The 15,074-nt window shown below is 44.1% G+C and overlaps 1 protein-coding gene across 4 annotated transcripts in view; it reads right to left on the bottom strand.

Annotated features, from left to right (window-relative positions):
- Nucleotides 1–15,074, bottom strand: part of sbno2b (strawberry notch homolog 2b) — a 56,328-nt gene that overhangs the window by 12,302 nt on the left and 28,952 nt on the right. For 3 of the 4 annotated variants that reach the window (XM_066696377.1, XM_066696376.1, XM_066696378.1), the window contains 11 exons: nucleotides 3,634–3,801; nucleotides 2,560–2,643; nucleotides 2,183–2,291; nucleotides 1,902–2,062; nucleotides 1,655–1,788; nucleotides 1,426–1,516; nucleotides 1,196–1,339; nucleotides 942–1,059; nucleotides 696–801; nucleotides 442–595; nucleotides 159–335 (listed from right to left, as the gene is read on the bottom strand). In XM_066696377.1, coding sequence (XP_066552474.1) covers nucleotides 159–335; nucleotides 442–595; nucleotides 696–801; nucleotides 942–1,059; nucleotides 1,196–1,339; nucleotides 1,426–1,516; nucleotides 1,655–1,788; nucleotides 1,902–2,062; nucleotides 2,183–2,291; nucleotides 2,560–2,643; nucleotides 3,634–3,801 — 1,446 coding nt within the window. Of the gene's footprint in view, nucleotides 1–158; nucleotides 336–441; nucleotides 596–695; nucleotides 802–941; nucleotides 1,060–1,195; nucleotides 1,340–1,425; nucleotides 1,517–1,654; nucleotides 1,789–1,901; nucleotides 2,063–2,182; nucleotides 2,292–2,559; nucleotides 2,644–3,633; nucleotides 3,802–13,706; nucleotides 14,097–15,074 lie in introns of those variants that run through there. The other variant, XM_066696379.1, reaches the window with a different exon arrangement.

Genomic DNA, 15,074 nt, shown 5'->3' on the forward strand with positions numbered 1-15,074 from the left:
GAGTTTGCTCACTCACATTATGTAAACAAGCTTCCACTTCTATCAAGTCTGGTTTAAATTTACATCTAACATAATTTCCCCTTGTAATACATTTTTATCATCGTCTTTACCATCTCCCGCCCCGCCAGGTCTCGTTCCTATAGCCGGGGGTTACCCACCTTGCCTGCCACCAGCTCCTTCTTGGCCAGCTCCACCAGGCGGCGCACTTTGGCAGCGATGCAGAGGTATTTGAAGAAGCGCTGGTGCGATGACCAGAACTGACCCCACAGGGACTTGCGGGAGACCAGGCCCAGCTCGTCGGCCGCGCGCTGGAACACCGCCAGGGCCTCGGCCCACTGGGGACGGAGAGAAGCCAGGGAGAAGCATGGTCAGCCACCACCCTCGCGCACAGACTCATCCACACACAAACCGACGGGCCTCGCCACGGCGCCTCGTCCTCACCAGCCTGGCCGCCTTGTTGTAGACCATCATGAAGTCGTTGTCCAGGCTGATCTCCTCGATGCGGAAAGACACTCCCGAAAAGCTGAGCTGCCGGGCGATGTACATCCCGCTCACTTTCATGTCCATCGCAACTATCTCCATGGCGCCCACTCCCCTGGAAAAGAAGAAGGGCATGCTGGGTAAATAAAAACTGTACACGGCTGCAGTGTGGAGAGGCAACACAACACAACACGCTTCCCGATCCCAGGACAGACCTTTTCTCGATGGCGTGCAGGAAGTCATCGAACGTCTTGAAAGGAGTCCCCTCCCCCCAGATTCCCAGCCGGCTCATATATATCATGTTCTTTGGCTCAGAGGCACCTGGGAAACCAGAATAAGAGAGAACTGAACATTAACGACTGTAAAAACATGCGTTACCCATCTCGAGACTGACCCAACTGCACCCAAAGCCCACAGTCCTGTTTCCGGAAAGCACATTAGTGTCTTGGTTGTCTGCCCACCTGTGGCACTGGCATACACCACCCTGGCCAGCGGCAGCTTGCTCTGCAGGTCCAGGACAGCCTTGCCCATCTTTGTGGATGTGGCGTTTTTGGCTTTATGGCATTCGTCAAACACAATCTGGAGAGGTGCCGTGGGTCAAGGAACAATCATACACCATAACACCCACCACAAACAAACGACAACGTTCACCCTGCAGTCACAGGGAGCCATACATCATAAATGGTCATAAGAACAAGCACGTAAAGAAGGATACAACTCCATCGAAGCCGGGCTTGCACCAGTCTAAGATCTGCTTCAGTCTGGTTCGGTGCTGTCCGCCCGCCTGGCTCTCTCCAATCAACGCCGAGTACGTAGCAAACAGGACTCCTTCTGAGGTAGCTGTGTCACCATACTTAATCTGGGAACACATTCAACAGTTGTATCAAGGGTTATTGGAAACAAACAAGTTCGGTCTCTGTAAGATGGCTGCGCTGCTGATCCTACCTTGTTTAAGGCATGCACAGGGATATTCGGAGCCTCTATGTCTTTGAGATCTCTCTCAGCGTCGTATTTTAGGTCGTTGGAGACACTGAACCTGAAATGGGAAACGACAATCACAAGGTGGACGTGGAGATAGACACCATCCACGAGAACGGCATATCATGAGGAGGATGAAACAGGGGAGCAGAACAAGAGTGCTTCTGACGACGACAACAGCCACACAGGCCCTCACCATAATGCTTTCTTTCTTCCCTTTAAGAAGTTTTCCAAGATGATGCCAGCCACCGTGCGGCCCTTGCCCACGCCCGCACCATCTCCGATCAGGAAGCCCGCCCGCTGGCCGTTCTGCAGGATCACCTCGTGTTGCTATGAAAGAGACGGAAGAAAGGGGGGCTGTTGAGGAGGCCCGAGGTCGGAAAATCGAAGGTGCGTGACTTGCCCCCGGGCCGCCACTGGGAAGGAAGCTTCTGGAAGATTACCTGGCAGGCGTATATGATGGCCTCCAGCTGCAGGGCAGAGAGAAGTCCGCTCTTGATAGTGGTTTCGGGAATGGACAGGGTGTATGTGATGTCAGGAGGGGGCACGCTGGACAACGTGTTCGTTTCCACCACGATGTCCGGGTGTGAGATTCCTATTGTGGCTGCAGAGAGACGAGAGGTGGAAATCTTTAATTTGTTTCATCGTTTATTCAAAGTGTACACAGAAACGGGGAGTAAGACTCGAGAGACTAAGAAGTCAAAGGGTTACGGACAGTGCGTACATTTTGATGGTTTGTAGTCAGCGTAGGTCTCCACATGTCCCAGCTCCTCGGTCTCCTCATCGTCCGCTTCCTCTTCCTCCTCCACAGCAGGAGCGACACGGGGGGGCGGCTGTGGGGGGGGTGAGAGAGAGAGAGAGAGAGAGAGAGAGAGAGAGAGGTTACACAGACTCAAAATGGCCTTGATTGGGATATGACTGATGAAGGACTGGGTGAGAGTAACAAACATCAAATAAACTGAAATTGTAGCAGAGAGGTTTGACCAGATTCAGAATAGGTAACGGCAGTTCACATTGGCACACTGGCACAGCTGCGGACTACTACCACCTGACGCGGAAGCTGTGCACTGCTTGCTTTGGTAAAGGAGAAGCTATGGATACCTGATATGGACCCAGAGGGGGGGTGTTGATAATGGCAGAGATATCTTCCAAACTGCTTAATCCCTGAAACCTGCTGGTATTCAGCTGCAACAAAGAAAATAAATAAATACATAAATAAACAAACAAACATAAATAAAAAGGTTTAAAATGAACCCCAGCCACAATGTGGTCCTCAAAGTCTCCCTGATCGTGATGTGATGTGAAGTGAGGGAGAGACTACCTGTGCCAAGGAGTCGGGACGTACAAATCATATGGTTATCAAATAATAAGCATTAAACGTCCACAATTAGTCTGTAGGTCAGCAGGATCCCGATTGCAGGCTTCCTTATGATAATGTCCCGGTTTCATAAATAATTCCCCTCGGTGGCCTGTCACTTCGGTCTGCTAATCTATAGTGATGGATTGTTGATTGGCGAGATGAAGAGATAATTTTGAACAAATTGTTTTCCTAATAAGGAGGTGGATAAACCTTCCTTTTAATGACAGACGGGGTTATGGAAATGGAAACTCAAATAAACAAATACAAATAAGGATTCAGGAAAGAAATGTAATCTGAAATAATATTGGTTTGCCTTCCATTTCTGCTGCATTCTCCTCTGCAACACAGACATACACCTCAGTGACAGAGAAAGGTGAAAGGTCGAGTGCAGAGTAACCACACCACTTGAAAATCATCACCCAGGAGAGATTTCTTTTTCCCCGTAATGTGCCTTTTGTTTTGTGACAAGAGATGAAAATGACCCAACTCACTTCTTACTTGGTGGTCAAAACCGACAGGGGGGGGGGGGGGAACAAAAATAAATAATTACAGCTGAATCGCAGGAGTTTTAAATGACTGCCCCAGGTAATCAAATCGACCAAACTCTCCGAAAAGAGTGAATCGATCGTTACAGTCGATGATGCTAACAGCATGAGATTACAGATAGCAGAGGCGTCACGTTAGACCCGTAAGGTCGGGTCTGCTGAAAGAGTTTCACTTCAGTCACATTCATGAATGGATACACACACACACACACACACACACACACACACACACAATCCCATCTGAGCGTCACAGTCGCCCAGGGCACTGACCTCTGGCTGATTCTGGTTCTGGGAGGGCGTGTTGATGTCCCATAGTGTGGGCACATGCGTCAGGTTGTCAGGGTTCAGGAAGTTCTGGGTGTCCGCGTACTCCGACAGGGAGTCGGCAGGCGAGGAGAAGAGGGAAGTGTTGGACAGCTCATCGATGACGGAGAGATCCTGGGGGAACAAGGGGGCGGTGTGAGAAGACGGGCAGCACGATGCCTTCAGAGAGGAAGAGCCAGACACTAAGTCTAAAAGACTTTAGATGCCCAGTGTTGAGAGCCACATTGAAAACCAGTTCTGGGTCTAGAACAAACTGGCAACGTTTTGACATTTGAAATCGTCTGTATCAAAATTAACAATGTAAACAATGAAAGAAAATAATAAAAATGAACTGTACCATCAGCGAAGAAACAAGTCATTCAGGTGTTTTCTCTTACTTCCCACCATCTCTGTTGCCAAAATCATCAATTCTAAAGTTCAATTCCACTTTTAGAAATAAATCTATGAATGAAAATAGATATTCTACTTTTTTTTTTTTTTGCACGCGATACAGAGATAAAGACTGTACTGTGCTGTGTGAAACTACCCTTTTGAACTTTGATTTGACCTCACACTGCAGTCACCGCTGAGCCCCAGTGACAGAGAGGACTGAGATGACTGTCCCAACAGGCAGATAATGGTGCATTCTCATACGGCTGTTCTGAACATTTCTTGCATTGAACTTATGCGTGTGTGATATATATATATACACACACACACACACACACACACACAAACACTAATATATATATATATATATGAGAAAGAGAGTGAGAGAGTCCTCTACTGGTTGCTTTTGAATGGAGAAACCATGTGGCTATGTGACAGCAATTTCCTTGACCTTTGATTCTTTGGTTTCCTATTTTGAGTCACTCACTTGTATGTGAGTAAGTTTAGAGCTCAGTCTGGTGCAGCTTTCCTCAAACCCAATCGAACCGCAGTCCAAGGCCTTTCCAAACCCTATCCAAGACCAGCACACTTCATTTGACTTGACTGCTTACACTGTTACCTGATTTAGACCCATGAAAAAGGTCAAACCACAGACAACCTATACTTTACTGATACACATGATACCGTCTGTAAAATGTAAATACGATTGTCAGCATAACCTTTTCATAGCGGACCAAGCTCTTAAACCCTTTGCGTGAATTGTTTTAATTAGATGTTTAGGTTACAGATCTATCACCTAAGACACAGAGGTTTGTTTTCAGTTTCACCACAAAATCGTTCTGGGCTGTGACTCTGTTGAGAAGTATAGCTCTAAAGTGCAAGAATGAAGTCGGAGCTGTTCTCCTGGTATTGCCTTCCTCTCGGGCGGAGGGGAGGCTCACAAAACATTTTGGCTGCTGCATCTGAAAACAGTTGCAGAAGGCTGTAGTCAGACTGGGGAAATTCATGTCTGAGCTGGGAGACTAAAAGGTTAATCACGCCAAACAAATGTTATAAAAAAAGAAATAAATGGGGGGGGGAAGGATCATTTAATATTGCAACATGTTAATTAAATTACAGAACGTAGCCCTAGAGAGAAGGGTAAAGTTTAATCTAGCAGATGTGGGCTGAATGCTTCATTTCAAGCATGGCTGCTTTCCAATACACTCCATTTAGTGCGATCCATTTACATTTACATTCAATGGCATTGTAGCGATTGGCGGCCTTCATGCAAAAGCCACCCATTTTCCAGAAGGCAGAAGTGGGGAGGAATAAAATAAAGGATGGCAGACTAAGGGGGGAAGGGGGCTGTTATCCTCTCTCTCTCTCCGAGTGATTGTGATGTGAAGTCCGTTTTGCTTCCACCGCCATGGAAGTGCTATGTGCAGACCTGGGGCCATCAAACATCCCATGTCACGTCAACAACAGCCCAGCATTTAGAGTTAGTATGACTACACGCATGCACACAGGACTGGCTATGCATGAAGATCGGCACAGAGCACAGCTGAGTGGAGGAGAACTATTTATATAAAAAAAAAAAAAAAAGGGGGGGAAAAAATAAAAGAGCATCAAACAAAAGGGCACCGCTGTCCCTGAGCAAAGCCTTGAGGGAGTGGAGATTAACTTCAACACGACATCCCCTTCCCCTAATAAGCCGTTGTCTTTGAAGTGCAGTACAATGCAGTGCAGGAGAAGCAGACGAATTCATAAGCACTTCACACTTCACACAGGAAAATCATCAAAAACAAAATGCCTAAAATAAATAAAAAAAGTCATCGTATTTATTTTGTACACGTCTAGGCGTGCACAAGATGGCGTATCAAAACCGAGAAAGCCCATCAACCCAATCATGGGGGCTTTAAGAAGAATCCGGGTGAAAACGTGGGAATGCGACAGCGAGAACGGGCAGAGGAAGACTGTGGAGACTCGCTCCTCTGGCGCAGAATGCTGGGCACCCAGGAAGAAGGCAACCGCCGCGAATTAAATGTGCTCTGCTGCCTGTATCATTAAAATAACAAGGCCACCACCATCATCTTTCCTGATAACGCAAGCCTGAGCACAAGAGGAGGTTTACAAGTTCTCACAGGTTATGAAGCTCTCTGGTCTCCAAGGGCTAAAGGTCTATTTTCACCAATATAGCTTGTAACCCTTGGGGAGAATATGTATCGTGTCCAGGCCCTTTAAAAGCATGCCCAAAGCCTACGCCACCACATTTATCTGTACAGTTGCTGTGCCTAGTCCATATTAATGAGTCACAAAAATAATCTAGAGGGGAACTCTAAAGTCTTAACATAATATCGGTGAACTTGCATTTCACCTCTCGCATCCACGGTGCGTTATATAAGCATGCCACGTCTTGGTCTTGCACGTATGTAGAAGTATACATATATGTAGGAGCCAATCAGAGTAGAGCCTCATACCAGTGCAATGGGCATAAGCACTAGCCATTGAAGTCTAATTACATCACTTACGAATAGAACATTTGGCACACACTGTTTAATATTATTTTATATATAGTAATTAACCCCCATGTGTGTGTTGCAATCATACACAAACATCTGGCTGACCACAATGCATGTAAAGTTGATTATATAATATTTGGATTTCACTGAGAACGCCAGCATTATTTCCTTAACAGCAGCACCTGTGGTCTGACTGAATTTCTTTTTTAAAGTGTGAAAGGGTTAAAGGCAGAAGCGTGGCACGGACAGTCCTGCCCCTCTCACCACGTTTTTTCCGACAGTCAAACAGAGCAAGTTTCAGCAGAGGGCCGCCAGTCCCTTTGGATAGGCCGCCACCTAGGGCAGTGTGCCAGGGCCCAACCCAAGCTTGAGAGCTCGAGGTGGGTTTAATCTTTGCCCCTAGGACAGCTGAATAGGAGCAGCGGTCTCTCAAACAGGACAGTGTTGCAAAACCAAAGAGGCATGCAGGCGGGTGGGCAGGCGGGCGGGCACGCTAACAACAGATTTCCCGGAAAAGCTTTTTTTTTTTCCCCTTTCTTCATCATTCCAAGAAATTATTTAGCTCTCCGTGTTGAGTGCTTTGTAAACAAGGAGCCAAGGACAGGAACAGACTGTAACCAAACATAGTCCGGCATTCCCCTATCTATCAGACCTTTCGGCTGGGACACAACAGCCCTGACAATCTTAAAAGCAGGAAGAGGCTTTCAGCACCGCAGACTTATTTCCTCGTTCTGAAAAGTTATTTACGGATTAAAGTAAACTGCGATGACTCCTGATCAAATTCAGGGATTTATTTATTTTAGACAGAGCAGGTTTTCGAAGGTTTAAAAGGTCCAGCTGATTAACATCCTGTTGAGAACGTCAGGCAGGTATCTTGACGTGAAGGGAGCATAATTAAGCTGTGAGTAATGCACTCGTCAGCTGCAGAAGTATTCATAACATGGGCTGTGCCTTTTCATGTCTGACTGCCCCACCAGGCCCAAAACCTGTCACTGTCTGTTTAAGTGTCTTCACTTCTGCATTAAAGAATCTGTTAAAAGGGAAACAGAATTCAAACGATTTGATTTTTATATTTATAAATATACGCTTGTGTAGGAGGGGGACTACAAAAAGAATAAAAACAGCTGGCGAATACAGAAGCAGATACTTCTTGAGAAACACTTCAGAACAGAAGAAAACACTACAGTTTTTAAGGCGTTAAACAATAATAAATGTGATGTGATACTAAATGAAATTCTCAACTTATTTGAACTCGCTGCATTTTAAAGTGCTAAAAAGGACAGAGCCGCTTCACTAGAGCAGGCACGAAATATCTGAAGGGTTTCACTTTCCTTTCAGGGGGGACCGGTTCAGAAACTCTGCCCCTTTGTCAAGAAACGTGGCTAAGGAATCGCTGTATTACTGCTGCTCAAAATGAACGGCGCTTTCCACTATCGAGAAGGGCCTTGTGCTTCTCTGCCAGGGAGCTGAACGGTTAAAATGAACGCTGCTAAAATAAATAAATAAAAAGATACCGCTGGTGGCCGATAATCAGAAAACTGGAACCAACTGTAGAAATCCATGGAGCAGAAGGAATAATAACTTATAAGATGTACAACTCCATCTGATGTTATTCCTTGGATTATGTTCTTTACACGATGGGTCTGCCCGACAGAGATAAGACTCGAATTTAAACTCCGCTGACGCTGCCTGGGATTTTTTTTTTTTTTTTTTAAGAAATGCGGGCCTGAACACAGTGACTAGAATATAGAAAGCAGGGTGTTTGCATTTCAGTCTGAATTCTTCATCCCCCTCTCTTAGCTTGGTGGGGGGCTTTATGGGGCTTTATGACTGATGACTTAGATGTTGACTTATATATAGGAATTATTTTTAGACTGCCTGCTTTAAAAAAAAAAAATGTTTTCTTAAGAAGCACAGAAAATATTCTGATTAAACACTCAGGTTTTGGATGCGAATGGTTCTGATTTATTTCACAAATAATCAGCTAGCTGGCTTTTTACTTTTCTTTTACATTTTCAACCCTGACGCTAAACAGCCCCCGCTGTTTCCAGTTGGACTGGCTGGGAGAGTTTCTACTAAACTGATACAACAGGGAAGTGATTATCAGATCATCAGAGCCAACTGTTGTACATTTGGGTTATTTTTAATTTACGAGAGGCAGAAGCGGCCTTAGCACACAATCGTAAATGATGAAGTGGAAGATCTGAAGGAGAGTTGACCACTTTAGAGAAATATTTTCAAATTAAAAAGGGAGGCGTTTCATTACAAAGCCTTATATGGACCTAGAACCTAAATACATCAGTACAGCATCAGTACACTTGATCACTTCATCAAACAATGCAGGCCATACTCCTACTCTCTCCAGATCTGCTTTTATTGTTTTTAATGAAACATTGTTGGGACTTTGGCTGCTCTAGTTTTTCCTCCGCGTACAGCGAGGAGGTGACAATTCCAGACAAGACATAGGCCTCAATTCCCCTTTCCATGACAGTTGGCATAAAACTGGGCCTATGGATTTCCCCGACTGATGAAAAAATAAAACTACTTTGGTGCCCAGCTTGCCAGTGGACTGACAAACAGAGCTCAATTGCTTTAGTTTGGTAAAATATTGGGAAGACCAAATCACCGATATGACCTGCAGGATACATTTTGTATGTATGTTAAAAGAAAAGAGAAAAAAATTGTGTGATTAATATGAAGTTCAAATAACTGAATGAAACCTTTGGGTCACACTTTAATTTTGAAGATAAACGCTGCCCAGAAAACATCTCTCAGTCTTCACATACATGCAGTGCAAGCTAATATTTTGCATGCAACTTCAGAATAATTTGCCAGTTTTTTTAGTAAACAATAAATAATGTTCCAATACAATTAAGTTTTCTAGGAAATGCTAGTGGGGGACTTTTAGCAAAGTCCATAAACTGCCACAGTCATATTGTGTAACAGCTTTCATAAGAATAAGATTAGGAACTGTATCAACAGACTTATTTATTTATTTATTTATCACTGGATTAAGTGAGCACCGACACATTGTCTCAGCACGGCATTCCAGAATGTGGGATTTGAGGCATTTCCTTGAGGAATTGTGCCCAAATCCAGATGGAAGATGTCCACACTTCCAAACAGCGTAACTACCCCTCTCCCTCGCCGTGGCCTGACACAACAGGCAGGGAATCCCCTGGTTTCCCAATAGGGAAACTAAGAACAGACCTTACTGTAATCTGTTTGTGGCGCAGTTGACTGGTGCCATTCCCGTTAAGAATCACTTTTTGTTCTTGTGCCTGTCCATTTCTTTGTTCTATTCAAACGTCACAAAAACTAGTTTTCAATACTAACATGTTTTCGAGGTGACTTGTCTAAACACCGAATGATACCTCCGATTCCAATTGGAAATTTCTATTCCAAAACGGTTTGTCATTTCTAGTTTTACACTCATACAGGGATATATTGTATTGTAGACAACATTGCTGCTATTCTACCAGTGAATAACAAATCCTATTTATAAACTAAAGCTACTACATCAATATACTAACTCTGCTACGTCTGTACTTGATATAGGCCTAAATCGGAGCCTTATACAATAAACCGTTCAGATATTACCATACCTAGATCTGGCACAGTGTTAGACTGGGATTAAATCACAACTTCCAAACACCTGCCGGCAGCTCATTCCAGACACCTCTCATTTACGGAAATCCACAATCAAATGGAGTTTTAGGGATTGTAGCAAACAAGGAATGGATTGAATCTGGGCTTGTGGACTTTTGAATTTCCTTTTCCAAAGTACACAGATAAATAAACACCAAAGTGTTCGCTACAATGCTGGCAGTTGTGTACGGAGGATTGGTCGAAAGGTAAAAGACATTTCAAAAAGGGTTAACCCAAGAACGTAATAACAAGGCTGACCCTCTCTGTGATTCAACACACTCTGGTTAAAGCAGATTAGATTCAAGGGCCCCAGTGATTTTAAACAAAGTTCAGTCAAGGACGAAGCGGATTTTGGAATGAATGACTCAAACATGTAAGCACTGAAGGGCTGCCATCCTTTTTTCACATAGCGCAGCATTGGTGGGATTAAAGTGGCTACAATGTCTTTCAAAATGAATACTCGAAAACTATAATTAAAAAGAACAAACTGGAAAAAAAAGTCTCGAACCAGCCCCAAAAAATGATTCCTTTTTAAGCATTACTGTTCAGTGCTTCAAATGTAAATTATATTTTAAATACAGAGTAACAGGGGCAGGGTTTGGTCATAAAGGAGGCCAAAAACCGAACAAGGTATTCTGCGCCACACGTCATGCTAGGATCTTCCACCCCTTCACTCCCGTCGCCCAAAAAAAAACACCGATCAACACCAATAACCAACCAGCAAACACGCAAGGTGAACAAAAACATCTCCGGACAAATCTCCAGCTCTGCCACAAACACGCAGAGTTTCGCTTCTGCCGAGGCGGAACTGCTGCCACCAGTTCCTTGTCATGCAGTAGCCAATGATATTTTATTTTTCTACTTATGAAGTAGTTCGTATTTGAAGGCCTCTTTGGTAGCTTAAATCTTGAGTTACACGAACATGACGCATAAATACACCGGCGTCCGCTGCAAACCAGAAACATTATAACCCTTTATTATAACCCTTTGTATGTTGGTTTGATTGCCCCCCCCCCCCCCCCCCCATGTTTTTATATTAAAAGGACAGGTGCAGTCATTAAACTAGTCACGGGTGGTTCTGCAAGATAAGCACAGACCGTTTGTTCTGCGCGTATGTTGCATGAAATTCAAAATTCAAGCCACGCGTATCGTGCATGTTCAGTGCTGATATACGTCCCCAAAACAGAACCTACTTTGCTACCAGTGCTGGTCCCCCTTTGACAATTCATTGCCTGGGCCCACATACAAATAAATAAAATCAACTGCAGTTCTAGCTGAAACCCACACAGGTCTGGTCTGTATGCGGCTCAGATCAGACCGATCTCAAATCCCCGGTGTGGCGGGCAGGAAAAGATCTGGGCAAGAACTGCACTCAAGCATGCAGCGGACCGTGCCCATTGAAATAAGGACTGGGGAAGAAAGAATGCAACATTGCATTTTATCCATCTGAAGCTCTAACTAGCGCCTTAATCATCTGTAACATCATTAACTCAAAACAAAACAAAAAAAGGATGCATTGCAGCAGAAGTTGGTCTCTCGTCTAACAGATATAAAAGCTCTTATCGGGAGCCCAAGGCATGGTGGCCACTGCCTCGCCACTGTTGAGAAGCGTACCACCTGTGGTCTCGCCGTACGGCACGCCAGTGTCAGTAAAGCAGGGCTGGGCGCCGCGCCAAGAGAGCTGCTTCCGTGTGTCACAGTTCTCAGGGCATGGAAGGTGTGGGAGGGTGGGTTTGGTTTCCAGTAACTGTGGCAAAACCAGAGCAGGCAAGACTGACGCGAAGACCCCTCTGCCGTCACAGTGCGGCGGTCTCAGCTGCTGTGTGAACCAGGGGCCCGGCTGGAAAATCATGCTCACATGAAAGGGCCGGCGTAAAAGCTGCTCTCTGTAGTAGCATCACCGTGCTAATCGCTGATCTCAATCACACACCACAACACTGCACAGATATCATACTCCAGCTGTAACAAGCGCACGGCCCCACAATGAAATTAAATACTCTGACTAGGACTTTTACACTTAAAATCATTTACCAATAGTTTGTTTAAATAGAAAGATAGAAAAAAAAAAAAAAGATCCTGTTAGTTCTTGTGCCAGCCAGAATCATAGCAATTAGCCTAGGTTTTAATAACTACACATTTTCAAAACCGAAAGAAATGACACTTAATTAACTACTACACACGAGCAGCTGACCAGACAATGATATATGTGACAGCTAGGATCTGCACAGCTGTAGCAGCTATGGTAACACTCTCACATATAAACATCTAAAACACAAGTCTGATCTTTGCCGTTTCGTTTCCTAATTGTAGCTTTCTTTAGAAGTCTGACTGCTAATAACTGGGTCCTATAATAAAGATGGCTGTGCACAAAGTATCTTCCATGACTTCTGCCACCATCCCCCATAAACAAAACCACAGAGCAGCTGGTGTAGACCCATGCAGGCATCGATGTCATTGTAGACAATCTACAATATATATATATACACACACACATATACATACATATACATACACACACACTTTTTGATTATATATATCACACACACCTCGCCTTGTCCCATCTCCTACAAAAACAGCTCCTACCCACTGATATATCCTTTAAAAATACATCCTTAGAATTCAAACTTTTACTGTTCGATTGTTGTCTTGCAAAAAATAAATTAAATACAGTTTCCTTCAATTATAATCCTTTTTATTTGCAGCTTTAGTCACACTGTAGTATCATTAAATCTCTCCCCTGCCCCCCACACCTTTTATAATAATGTTTTGCAATTGTTAATCTATCATTAGCCAGGCTATAATCCCATTTGCTTACAAATAATGGCAGCCTAAGGTTAATTAATGTAGCTAATTGCACAGAAACTGAAAGAAACGCTGTGAAAGTAAGTTTGTGGTGGTTGTTTAGCCCACGGCATATTTCTCGCAGTCATTATCTGTCTGCACTTTCTTTAACGAGAACAATCAATTGTTCTTTTCGGTGCCAACTGCGACCGTCTTTGTTGGGTGTTATTAAATTCCATATTCCAGACAGCTTGGGAACAGAATACAGTGCGATTCACGAACGCTGATGGTGTTTACACAGCAGATTAATTTCTCTGAGATCTTGCAAATGAACACCAACTCTTCCTGGCTGCCTTGAGAAAAAGTTAATCATGAGATAAAGACGAAAACTATAATTATAAATCAAGCTTGTAACGGACCTGAATCAGTTATTTAGCCACTACAATGCCAGCTAGTAAAACTTCACAAAAAACATTCAATTTCAACCTAAACCTTTTTAAATATGTTTGCAATCTTTAAGTAACTCAATTCATATACTACTACAACTACTACTACTACTACTACTACTAATAATAGAAATACAGAGATCGGGAGTGTTTAGAGAGAGAAAAACAAAGGAACTTCAACCACTGTATGTCTGAAAAACTTTCTCTGGCTTTTGTCCTTTGTTCTTCCCCCCCAAAGCACTGTCCCGACCGCGTCCTCCACATAGCTGAATACCTTGAACAGGGACCCTCCCCGCTGAGAGTAGTACTTAATCCAAAACTGCATCTGAGACATCAAGACACGGGGGTCAGGGTGCACGGCAATACACCTCCCAAAAACAGAGCTCCTTCAGCTGATTTCCATCAGGTTAATGCAGAGTCTGACGAGAGCAACATTTCCAACAAACCGATGACGCCGAAAAGAATCGGAGAGAAAAAAGATAGCAAAACAAGTGCAGGATGTCCACCGAGACCTCAGAGGAAATTAAAAAAAATAAAAAATGAACAAAAGACGGACTAAAGAAAGATTGACAACAGGTATATTCTTGTTCTACATACTTCAGCAAACCAACTGCTATCTCCTAGAGAGGAGTGACGGGCATTTGCATAAAGTTTAGTCACACTGATTGTGGTTAGGTTCCTCAATGCTAAAGGTGGTGGAGAGGGAGGGAGAGAGGGAGGGAGCAGGAGGGGGGGAGGCGGCTAGCTTTCAGGAAATGATGCTTTTGTTGGTAAGTGACTGAAATTACTGGCAGTCAAGCCCATTTTACTGTACATGGTGTAACTCAACCGCATGCATAGTGTAAACACTAGCTTGCTGGTACTCCGTCTCGCTGTGTAACTCAGGAGTACGAGCAATTCTCTTTTTTAAAACGCTGCCAGACACTTTCAGATCATTATTTAATGATTACTACAGCAATTCTCTCCCAGCTGTATTATTTCTGTTGCAGCTTTTTTTTTTCCACCCCCAAGCAGCTCTGGGAAAGGAGACCTGCCCAAACACACTTGTTCCTGGTTGTGCTGCAATGCTTTTGAGCTCCAACAAGTGCTACAGGCTGTACTTAGAAAACAGACAGAGAAAAGAAAAATGAGTGGATGTGTCCGATCCCATCTGCCCCCCCTTATTTAGATTGAACTGGGCGATTTTACATTAAAACGCCAGTGATCACATACATCCCTGACTGTGTATTCCTTAGGAAAAATATAATTCAATTGAAAATAGAACACATGTCTATCTTTCTTGGGAGAAGCTCCCCAGGGTTTATCCAATTACAATTAATGATTAAGCTTTTCCTCCCATCCATGGCAGTTTCTCAGAGATGTCTCCACCCAATGGCCTTGAGGTGTGGATTTTTTGTTTTAAAAATATATTTATATATTTGCATACTTTGCATCCTCCTCGGATTGGTGCAGGCTGCAGTGGCACCACGATGGCCAAGCTGGCCCGGGCTGCGGTAGCCTGTGGGACAGCGTGGCGCTAGTCTGATGCACAAGGCTGAGTCCTAGCCATTCATCCTGGCTGGGACTGGAGCCACTGGCTTCCTGGCGGTATGGCTCATGCTTTGCTCCTCTCCGATCTGGATGGACGGATGAATCACTGATT

The sequence above is a fragment of the Amia ocellicauda genome, chromosome 22 (assembly GCF_036373705.1).
Source record: "Amia ocellicauda isolate fAmiCal2 chromosome 22, fAmiCal2.hap1, whole genome shotgun sequence".
Taxonomy (NCBI): Eukaryota; Metazoa; Chordata; class Actinopteri; order Amiiformes; family Amiidae; genus Amia; species Amia ocellicauda.